Source organism: Leptonotus elevatus, chromosome 7, assembly GCF_054856555.1.
Source record: "Leptonotus elevatus isolate MCC_2025b chromosome 7, RoL_Lele_1.0, whole genome shotgun sequence".
In the NCBI taxonomy this organism is placed as follows: domain Eukaryota; kingdom Metazoa; phylum Chordata; class Actinopteri; order Syngnathiformes; family Syngnathidae; genus Leptonotus; species Leptonotus elevatus.
Genome location: NC_141245.1, coordinates 23,744,708 through 23,756,259, shown reverse-complemented (window position 1 = coordinate 23,756,259; position 11,552 = coordinate 23,744,708). Strand labels below are relative to the sequence as shown.

Genomic DNA, 11,552 nt, shown 5'->3' with positions numbered 1-11,552 from the left:
TCTAAAATATGTAAACATGACAGGAATTCGTTGTTGGGAACAACCTTTGGGTGCCCTCTCATGTTTACTAGGCCAAAGAATGAAAACAGGTCCTCTTTTCCTTTTTTGTTTTTGCCCCCGCCCCCGTGCAAAGTCGTCGGATGTCATTCATTGGCGCGCCGCGGCTGTCAATCGAGGGTGGGCGTGGCCATGTGCCAAACGCCACTTCCAGTAAAAGTGCTCACATGCTGCACAGCGCGCAGAGTCAACAGGCTGCGGGGAACATCGACGCGCCAGGACGCTGCGCACTTTACACGCTTGTCTTTTTTATACGCCTCACGTTCTTTATGGACACTTTTTCACGGTTTGATTTTTTAAAAGCGTTTGGGATGTAACTTCTAAAGTTGACTGACTTTCTGCGGAGTTCCCGCGTTTCTCGGACGTTTGTTTACCTCCCGTTTTTTTCTTTTTCTTTTTTTTTTTATCGGGGGTGTGGGGGGGGGACATAACACCCCGGCCGGCTAATTCCCATCACCCTCTCGACCACCATGGCGGAAGCGGCCCAGCAGCAGCAGCAGCAGCCACACCTGGTGGACATCGACCCGGACTTCGAGCCCTTGGCCAGACCCCGCTCGTGCACTTGGCCCTTGCCCCGACCGGAGTTCGTCAACCCGGGCGACTCCAACACCTCGTCGCCGGTGCCGTCCATCAAGCAGGAGCCCGCCGGCAACGACTACATCAGCAACCTCAGCCTACTGGAGGAGAACGAGGACCTGTGCGCCGACTTCCAGTGTCAGGAGACGTGCGTCCACCAGCAACAGCATCAGCATCACCCCAACCCCGCGCTGCAGCAGCATCCCCATCCCCATCCCCATCCGCAGCCCCAGCAACAGCAACAGCAGCAGCAACAGCAACAGCAGCAGCAACAGCAACAGCAGCAGCAGGTGCCTCTGCTCTCCTCCCCGCTTGCAAACTCGCCGTCGTCGGCCGCCGCAGCAGCCGCCGCCGCCGCCGCCGCTGCCCAGAGGAAGAGCAGCTCGTCCCGGCGGAACGCCTGGGGGAATATGTCGTACGCGGACCTCATTACCAAAGCCATCGAGAGCTCCCCGGAGAACAGGCTCACCCTGTCTCAGATCTACGACTGGATGGTGAAGAGTGTGCCTTACTTCAAGGACAAGGGGGACAGCAACAGCTCGGCAGGTTGGAAGGTATGTTGTCGAGTGCGATGGAGTTGAGGGAAAAAGTGGTTTTCACTGTGCTTCTCAAACTTTTTTTTTATTTTTATTTTTTTTTTAAACATCAATTTCCAATTGAAAAAATGCTTAGCTCTACAAAATACCACCATCGACATTACCATGTAACATTATGCTTTAATACTGTATAGGTAAGTTGAAAACGGCACTTGATTGATTCAATTAAACTTGTAAATATTTGAAAACAAACAGTGCAAAAAAAAGAAAAAAAAGAAGCTAAATGCTAAGTGATTGCACTTAAAAGTTAAATACAATTGAACTGTACTACTTTGCACGTTTATTTACGGGATGCTGTTAAGTACCTCTAGAGGGAGCCCGTGTGCCACTAGTGGTGCTTTCAGGGTCGTTATGATTTTAAACCATGCAAATGGGTTATTGCCTAAGCATATTATTTACACACACAATTTTAAAGGGGTACGTTATTTTGAAATCGAAACAGTTTGATGTTCACTTTGTTAATTGGGAAAATATACTATATTTTTCTCCCAAAAACTTGAAGGTGACTTTTGGCTTTTTTCTCATAAAATTCAGACTTTATTCTTTTAATATTATGACTCGAAGTGTATTTTGGCCCTAAAAGTCTTTGAGGGGTGGAATCACACAAATAAAAATATTACTTGTATACTTTTTTTCTTGTAAAATTCAGACATTTTTATCTATTAAAAAAAGCATCAAACTTTCCAGATTACTGCTAGCATAATTACTTAGTATTGTTCCTAATTCAATTCAATTCTTGTAATATTATGACTTAGATCTAAAATACACACTTTTTTCTTGAAAATAAACAGGTTTCGACTATAATCTCATAGTTTTTTTTTCCGTTTTTTTTCTCCGTTTCCCAATGTGACCCTAAAACTCTTTCGTACCTCTCTGTGCGGGAATCCTACACTCTAAACAAAATGCTCGGTTGTTTTCTTGCTGGGTCGCTGTTCATTTGCAGCAGTTTGGGTTACTTTTACTCAAGTAAAATCAAATAAAGTTAAATATTTTTTGCCCCATCAGACTGGGTTGAAGATTAAATTGAGGTGGTTTGAAGAACGGATGCTGGTTGCCATTTTGGAAGCAATTTTGTTTTTTTTACTGTTACTGAAATGGAAGCAAATTGAAAGTAACGTTGTTAAAAAGACTTGATGCTGATTGGATGGATGGCTCAGTGGGTCACACTGCTGACTTTGGACAGGGGTATCGGGGTCCCTAGGCAAGACTCTTAATGAATTAAAATTATTTGCTCATTCCCGGGCCTTGCCAGTCCCAAGACTGGATAAAAATGGGTGGGATGTAAAAACTGTGCCAAACATAGTATATGTAAATGTCGGTAATACAATTTGTATTATTTGTTCTCACAGCTGTGCTGATAACCTGTTAAACCATTTCTTGATAACTTTAGCTCATCAGCACGTCTAGTTTTTACATTTTGTTGTATTTTGTCCCAACATACTGGTTCAAAGTATTTAGGTATTAGTATTTAAGTACCCAATTTAGGTACTTGTAACCCAGTAGTTTTACGAGTGCATGCAAAAAAAAAAAAGAGGCCAATCAAAAGTAAAAGTAAAAGAAAAAGAAAAAGCCTTTGGTTGTGTTTGCCGTTTGAGGTTGTTTTGTCATTGTCCTCATTGGTGCTCCCTCCTGCGTCCATTTGTGTTGCATTGCTAGCGTGGTCCATGACAGTCATCTGACTTCTCCCCCGCTCCCTTTGATTTACAAAGTCCGCTGACTCGACAGGGGCCCCGCGTCCTGGCGTCGCGCGATGGGAACACGTGATTCTCGTCTCGACTAATTCACGCAAAGTGAATGAAGCCAGATGAAAAGGAACCCGTGAGTTCAGACTTCATGGGATGCTGAGGACGGACGGCCCCGGGGGCGGGTGGCGAGGGTTTGGCCGTGACCGTTTTAGATGTGGCGTGACCAGCATCAGCCTTTGGAGTAGCTTGAATGGTGTCTGGCGGAGAAATTGATGGCGAGAAATTCATCTGCGATTCATCCCAGTCGTCCCACCCTGACCCTGGCGGAAGTTGAAACGCGCCGAGGTGACCCCTCCGTGTCATTAATGAGGCGGAATTCAGCAGCGTGCATACACACATGCTGTTCGCCATTCATCCGTTTGACCTGGCTGTTTACAAAAGCTCCCGACTAATGTGGGGCTGTCGGATTGTGTCCCGTCAATCAGATTAGGCCAGTACAAAAAAAATATAAAAAAAAAATTGCTCACTGTGGGCCGAACATAAAAAGGAGATTTCCAGGTGCACTCAAAGGAAAAATAACTGTTGTAGAGGTGGCAAATTCAGGTCCAGAAAGTAAAAACCCTGCCACAGTTTGGCTTTAGCCCCTTGTGCTAGCTAGCTAGCTCCCTAGCAGGTAACCGAACACCCGGGAACCTAGCTATGGAGAACGCTAGCTAGCACATGGGGCTAAAGCCAAAATGTGGCAGGGTTTTTTACTTTCTGGACCTGGATTTGCCACCTCTGATTTGGTGATTGTCGTAAGCGCAGTGGGGGGAAGTGGTTAGCACACCAGTCCCAAAGTTTTGAGGTTCCGTGTCCGAATCTATGCATCTTGGTGTACCCTGCTTCTTTCGCCAAAGTCAGCAGAGTGCAACTGTTAAGTAAGATTACCACGTGGCCCAAGAAAGTGTGATGAAACTGTGTTATTACTTATTTGATGCATGATTTTATTTTGAAGGTCTGACTTTTGACAGGATGTCCGACACAAATGTTACCTGAGTGTTGCCGAGCAGACCGGGAGGGTTATGAACTTATTACTTTGGAGTTGTTAATGAAAACATAACGCATAGGTGTGCATTGATTGCCCGAGTCACTTATTTTTTTTATATGCAGAAAGAAAAAAAATCAAATTATATGAAATTATACGAAAATGAGGTTCACTGTCCAAAATGGGAACTCATCCTTTTTCTATAGCGCTTGTCCACATTAGAGTGGCTGGTAATCTATCCCAGCTCACTTTTGGCAAGAGGCGGGATAAACCCCGGATTGGTCGCCAGGCAATCACAGGGCACAAAATGGTTCCTCCATCGTCAATTTTGACTCAAATCATGACATTCTCCCAAATGGCCGAAGGGTGACTGTGAATCAAATGTGTGGGAATTCAATATGCGAACCCACCTCTGTGATCGTCCAATAGGCGAGCAGCAGATCTTGCCGTGATATGTTGTTATTGTTATGTTACCCCGTGAAACGGTTGTTGTTGTTGTAAGTCCAGTCTTCATTTACTCTGCCGTTCCCACCGCGTTGCCTCACACCCGCCGAGTGTGCGCGGTGAGTCATAAAGCTGCTCGTATCGACATGAACTTTGAACCCCAGCAGCAGCTCCAACGTCTTGAATTGGATTCGTCATAGAGGAGCGGGGAAAATCAATAGGGTTTTGTAATATAATCGGATCATAACAATGACCAAAATGTTGAAGGTCACTTGAAAGTAACGGGCTCAGAATCGTGTTGACGATGCTAGCCCCTCTGCTCCCTTAGCCGCTTCGGGTTGAATGCGCTTTCAAACTTGTGTGTCTGCCAAATGTGTGAAACCACGCCCCACTGAAAAATAGATGCTACTTGGTCAAGCTAGTGTCTTTCTAATGCCTACGCATCCCTACATTTGAGCCGTGAAAATATTTACACTTAAAAACGTCCGGTGCCTTTATTGCGGCGGGAGGCGCTAGCCGCTAGCTAGCTTACGAGCTAGCAGGCTTCCGAGGCTTCACTCAGCCGACAAACGGCGTCACTTCCTCAAATGGCAATTTAAATAATGGTCTCTGTAATTTGTGGCATCTAGGGAAGATGAATTTTGGGTTCCAGGCATAAGTATCTAGAAAACTGTATGTTATACGAGTAAAAATGTAACTCACGGCTAGGCTGGATTACCGCAGTGGCAAGCAAAGGCGCTCAAGCTCTCATATAGCATCATGGGGTGCCATTTTAGCTCCATCAAAAGTAAATAAATTAAAGAAAACAAGAAAACTGAAACGGGGAAAAACAGTTTAATGCTATAGCGCCACAATTCAGTATGACATACAGCAGTTTTCAGTCGTAGTTTTCAGCAATTATCTTCAGAATTTCTGAATTTGCTTTGTGGGTCTATAAAAATTAAAAAAAAAAGAAGTTTTTTTTGAAGCGATGTACCAGTCTCACCTCGCTACTGCAGCCATTTTGTGTCAAACCACTGAGGTTTTTGCTCAAATAGAGAAAAAAAAAAGTCCTGTATGTTTGAAAGAGGTCGGTTGAAAATTCAATTAAAGTGTCAAGCAATACCACATCCATTTTTTTTTTTTGACGGGTCAATTTGGTTCCTCCACAGACTCCCTTAAAATTACAAGATGATTGTTGAATATTCAAATTGTGACAGGTAGACCGTTGCAAAGGATCGTTGTGCTAATTTAACGTGAGCTACCTCGGCCATTTTTGTGTCATGGGCTCTGTACATCCATCCTGCTTTGATATCATTGAGCGTTGCGAATCTCACTGAGGTCGGTATCACTTTGCGGTGGCGTCAACAACATTCATAAAATAGTCCAGTTGTGCTTGACACGTCTCTTGCGTGTTAAGAAGAGGTTACCACAGTGCACACGATTAGACACGGTAGATCATTTACAGCAGTAGATCTTCTTCTGTCTCATCAATTGGCAGTGTCCGTTTTTGAAGGAACTCTACAAAAAAAAATTTTGCTAGCTTAAAGACTACGTTTTTGTTACTAACTCACGTATCGTATGAGCAAGATCAGCACGTTGACGTGTGAATTTTCAAAGTCGGAAATGCTCCAAGAGAATTAATTGGAATTTACAAAAAGGGGAGTTTGGCTCTAGAGCGTAGACATAGTCGGGAAAATATATTTGGAATGACTGCTGACAAGATTTAATGCAAGTATGCACCTGATTTTCAAAACAAAACTTGTTGCAGACTGATGCTCAGAAAAAACATCTTGTGTGGCCCGCTACGAAATGGCGCAGACTGGTACTGGTCGGGTGGTCTGGAACCGCTGATTCACAGTCCCGGCCTCGGCATCGCAGCGACGGACGTCTCCTTTGCGCTTCTTTATCTTCACGGGCGCTCCTCATTCAGGGACGCGTCATTGTGGCGGCTCGACGAGGGGGGGGCGCTCGGGCCTCTCCGCCGAGGGGCTCGCCGTCGACGGCGCAAAAAAGTGTGGGAAAAGCAGCGTGCCATTCACAGCGGCGGCGGGGGTGGTGGCGGGGGCCTCCCGCGCCTCCTCACGGGGGGGCTGCCGCACATTGTCTCCTCGGTTTACTCGCGGAGGGGACGGAGCGATTGCGTCTGGCGTGGTGACACCACACTTTTGATTAGGATTTGTGGTTTTTTTGTTATGTGAAGTCGACGTGACGGCACGGTGGAATAATAATGATTAGCACGTCTGCCTCGCACTACTGAGGCTCAGGGTTCGAATCTCAACTCCGGCCTTCCCGTGTGGAGTTTGCACGTTAATCCCAGTGCTCGTGTTGGTTTGCTCCGACGTTCCCAAAGATGCACGTTAGCTTCATTGAATACTAAATTAGCTGTGGTTGCGAATGTGAGTGTGAATAGTCTGTCTGTATGTGCTCAGGATCTGCTGGTGACCAGTGAGGTTAACCACTTTAAATATATACTGTCTGCAAGTGTTAAGTTTTCAGGAAAGTCAGCCAGCATAAAACTCTACCAAATGTGTTTTTGCTTAATTATTGTTGTCTTTTTTTAGACACTTTTTGACAGCAATATTGTTTCTGTTTCTGTTAGGCTTTTATGTGCACCTTTTACACCTTGTGTCGATCAGTGGACGTGTAGACTGCTATGTTAGCTTTTCGTGTTAGCTAATGACTTGCTAGTTGGTGTTACGTGTCACAGTTTGTTGTGTGTTAAATTTTTTGTTGTTGATTTTTGTCTTCCAGATTTATTGGGCAACTTTTTGTGACCCAATGAACTAATCCGCTAATCTCGGACCAGTGTCCTGCATTTGTTCATTTGTTTTGTGCTATTTGACAAGGAGCACCACATGAATATTTAGACTGTTGTTAGCGTCTCATGCTAGCCGCCTGTTGGCTAATTAATATGCTTGTCACTTGGGTTTAAAAGGGTTTGTTGTATGTGTCAGTAAAGAATGGAACAGTGACTGCTACTTCTTTTATTTTGTAAGTTTTCTACTTCCTGCTATTGTTCCCATTCTTTTAAGTCTTGGATTTATATTTAGATGTGTTATTTCTTCCGTGTTTTGGCCAATAAAGATGATCCTAATTGATTGGACTCTCAGCTGGTATCACCCAACTATTTGTTGAACAAAAGACTCATTTGAATCATCTGTGATTGTTGTTGTGCCTTGGAGTCCCATTTTGTTTGACTTGTCGGACAAGGAGCACCGAATGAAGAGCTAGATTGCCTCATGCTTGAGATTTGTGATTAAAACGTAGTATCAACTTTTTTTTTTTATTAACAAATATGGATCTTATGTGACTGTTGTGGAGATGATCTGTTCATGTTGTTTGACAGAAAGGAACAACAAGACGTGAAGACCTAGTTTGCCATAGCTGCTAGCATTAGCTGCCAAAGCGCATGTTTATGTACTTAATGTCATGTAGTGACAGCTCCTGATGATTAGTGGTCGGTAACGAAACGATGCTTCATTAATATCATCACGCGCATACCCCGTTCTTATTTTGAAATCCAATTTGTAAACAAATCTGAATCACCATTTCCAGCCCCTCCCCCTTCCCCAATGCCACCCCGCCAAAAGCTCCTCCGCCGGCGCCGATTTTGGCGAGCTAGCGCGTCTCCGAGCGAGACACTCGCCCGCCAACTGAGTCACGACGACGAACGGTTGTGCCAGGTGGGACCCGCTCGCAGGAGCTCTCTGGCTGGACGTTGGCCCGGGCAGGAAGTGGAATGAACGCATGTTGCCAAAAATGGCACAACTGTGTTGCAGGCCTGTTTTCTTTCCAGCGTCCTTCGTTGGTTCCAGAGGTGGCAAAAGTAATCGCATTAGATTTCAGAAGAAGTGCAGATACTCCTGGTAAAAATAGAAGTAGCGATTCAACTCCAGGCTGTACTTAAATATGAGTAAAAAGAAAAAGTGCAGACTCTGATGTGCTTTTGGTTATTGATGCGATCAAAACTTGTTCTCATCACTTTGTTAACTTTGTAAACTGGCTAACAAAAAATGCTCAATTAGCAAATGATAACTGAAAAATTATCATTATTAGATTAGGTGGATATTATTTTTGATCCAGTAAGTTTTTAAGCTGGTAAAAGACACGCGTTCACTATGAACAATCTTGTAGCCAACAACGTCAAACGTCCTTGTTTTTTTCCAGTCCCAGATCTCGATCAAAGAGCTCAACCGCAGTTGACTTTACCTTTCTGCTCTCTATTTGTTTTGTGTTTTCTTACATTGTGTAGTCATCCGCTGTGTTTGTAAAAAAAAAAAAAAATGAACGGGCCCATCTAATAAGTAGTAGAAAGTTCAAGTCATCAGAAATGTCAAGTACAGAAACAAAGTTAAAGTACTTCGTACGGCACTTGTTGTTTTGGAATGAGCTTGGAAGTGACACGCACGCACACATCCGGCTGTACTTTCTCGATGTTGCCGCATCCCGTGTGTCACTGCGCAAATATTTACCGCACTTTGATGTCGGTGCGTGAATCGATACGGCCGCGGCGTTCCCCCTTCTGTACTCGCCGCACTCCCGACCCGGCATTCCTCACCCCACTCGCGGTAAACACTACCTCCCACGCCTCAAAACAAACTGGAGACAAACATGGCGGCCCGAGCTAGTTCGCGGCCCGCCGGTCGTTAGCACGCACCCGCTGACTTCAATCACCTGGTGGTGATGCAGAGTTACGGCGGGTGTTGTATGACTTATTAAAGGTCATGGTTCGGTTCACATTGACTTTTGTGTATATGAGAACAGATTTAATTACATTTAAAACGAAACCATCCACCGTCTGCTAGCTAGCTGGGCCGCATTGTTTGTTTATGGACACAGCATGTGGTTGGAGTGTGTGGTTACGCCTGCCACACACCGAACCCTACATAATAATGCTGTAAATGACAATAGCATCAATTAAAAGAAGATGTTAACAAAAAGACTCAAAAGACTGTACAAGCTCCTGAAAAGGCAAAACAGCTTTCATAAGCCACGCAAAACGACATACAGCCATGTGCCACCAATTAGGGAAGTTGCTCGTTTTATCCGCTTAGTTCCAGCCTTTCAGTCATTTTGGAGAATGTCGTGAAAGCATGTTTTTGTGACCTACGAGGATGTACGCCGCATTTCGCTTCAAGTCAGATGGCGTTGGTAACAGTTACTCGCCACTCGTGAGGAAGGCAATAAAATGGATGGATGTCAAAACGACCCTAAACTGCTAAAACTGTATACAGACTAATGAAAAATTCGCTATTTGACAAGGCCACAGTCTTGAATCCAGATGCTATCGATTGTTTCCCTTTTTAAAATTTAGTCTGTTTTAGTGCAGTTTCAATCATGCTTGTTAGTTTTTTTTTATCACAGTCAACCTCATCCCGTTTTATTTAGTCCCTTTTTAGTCGACTGTAAAGCTAGCATTTTAGTCTTTATTATGTTTCAGTCTAGTTTGGTGAAAAACAATTTGACACACAATTATAGTATATCAACAAGTGGCTACTAAAGCTCCATGCTATGAGCTAGTTAGCCAGCATTAGCTAGCGGTCGGATTAACATTATTGTTTGAACGTTATAGCCGTTGGATTAATGTTACGTTATAACTATAATTTTTTTTTTAACCTTTCACCTCCTGTCTGTCCGATGTGTTTGTGTATGTTGCACTCGCTAGCTGCAGATTTGAAGGGGGGGGGGGGGGGTTCACTCTGTGTCACATGGCAGTGTCACAGTGACAGATTAGCAGAGGCAAGATTTTACAAAATCAAATAATTTCCGTCTCGTTTTTGTTCATGAACTAAGTTATTGTTTATTAATGAGGCTTTTAGTCGAGTCTGGTCTAGTTTTCATCCGGTGAAAAATGTGTTGACGAAATTATTTTTGTTTCGTTTTCGTTGACGAAATTAACACTATTAGGCACACGCGCTAAAAACGATGCCAGCGTCTCGCCCAGTCGGTGAAGGCAACATTTCTCTGCCTACTTTGGTCCACATAGTGTACAATTCCCACCAATGCCAGCTTTAAACCTAAGAATGGAGGCATTCTAGTCTCCAGCGCAAAGCTGATTTGGTCATCGACGTTCCGAAACAAGCTCATAGTCTGAATGTGTATTAGTGGGACGATGGGGGGGGGGGTGGGGGGGGGGGTGGGGGGGGGGCATAGAACAGCAGCGCTCCTGTTTCTCCCGCTTCAGCACACACACACACACACACACACTCACGTCACCTAAAAGTGGTGGAGGAGTCCAAGGTTGGCACGGCCCCAGAACAGAAGGGGCAGCTGTGTTTCTCAGGCGAAGAGCTAGAGGAGCTCAGCCCATTTCCTGCCCCCCGACCGCCCGCCTTCTCCATGCCTCGTCCATTCCTTACCAAATAGCAGACCACACTTTGTGCCTCGAAACACACCCCCCCCCCCCCCCCCCCCCCCGTCCTCCACCCATCACCACCGCCACCGCCACCTTTGTCCCACCGTATGTAGAGTGGAAGGAGAAAATGAAGCGGCAGTGAGCAGTTGAGACTGTTTGCCACTTGTTAGGAGTTGCATAAGAAGACATTTACTGGAATCAAGGAGCCGCAGGCCAAAGTCTGGTGCCACTGGTTAGTCAGCGGAACTGTGAGGCACTGTGTTAGAGGTGGCGTGCGTGCATGAGTGTGCTTGCGTGCGCGCGCGCGTGCGCGTGTGCGACTACATAACCTGGGCCTCATAATTAAAGCCCTGCTGCTGGCAGATGCACAGACACGATGGCAGACAGACACCCGGGCTGGCCGACACAGGGAACATTCCTACAGATCTTTCTTTCCTCTTTTTTTTTTTTTTCTCACTCTTTTTTTCCCCACTTCATTGTGGCCTCATCTTCTTGCTTTTGCTTTTGCTCCCCACCTTCCACACATTTGAAATCGCTCTGATCACCCGCAGCAGCTGCGCCTGATAACGTTTCTGGCTCTCATCCCCGATGACGGCAATCTAATCTCAAATGTCAACTTTGTGTAATCGCCTTGTTTAAAGACATTAGCAAAATTAATATGTCTGAATTGGCCATAAATTGAAAGATAAAAATTGTTTATTATAAATATTCTTGACAGTGCGATTCGATGGATCCATTTAAATACAGTAAATATTGTACATTTGTACTGTAAGAATGTTAGCTAGAAGCTAAGAGTGCTGATTTGTGTTGTTTGGGGTTGTGGATACAGA

The 11,552-nt window shown here is 44.8% G+C and overlaps 1 protein-coding gene across 1 annotated transcript in view; it reads left to right on the top strand.

Annotated features, from left to right (window-relative positions):
- The first annotated feature begins 242 nt into the window (after positions 1–242).
- Positions 243–11,552, top strand: part of foxo1a (forkhead box O1 a) — a 35,059-nt gene continuing 23,749 nt past the window's right edge. The window contains exon 1 of the mRNA XM_086080933.1: positions 243–1,187. Within this exon, the coding sequence (XP_085937059.1) occupies positions 528–1,187 (660 nt within the window). The 5' untranslated portion in view covers positions 243–527. The remainder of the gene's footprint in view (positions 1,188–11,552) is intronic.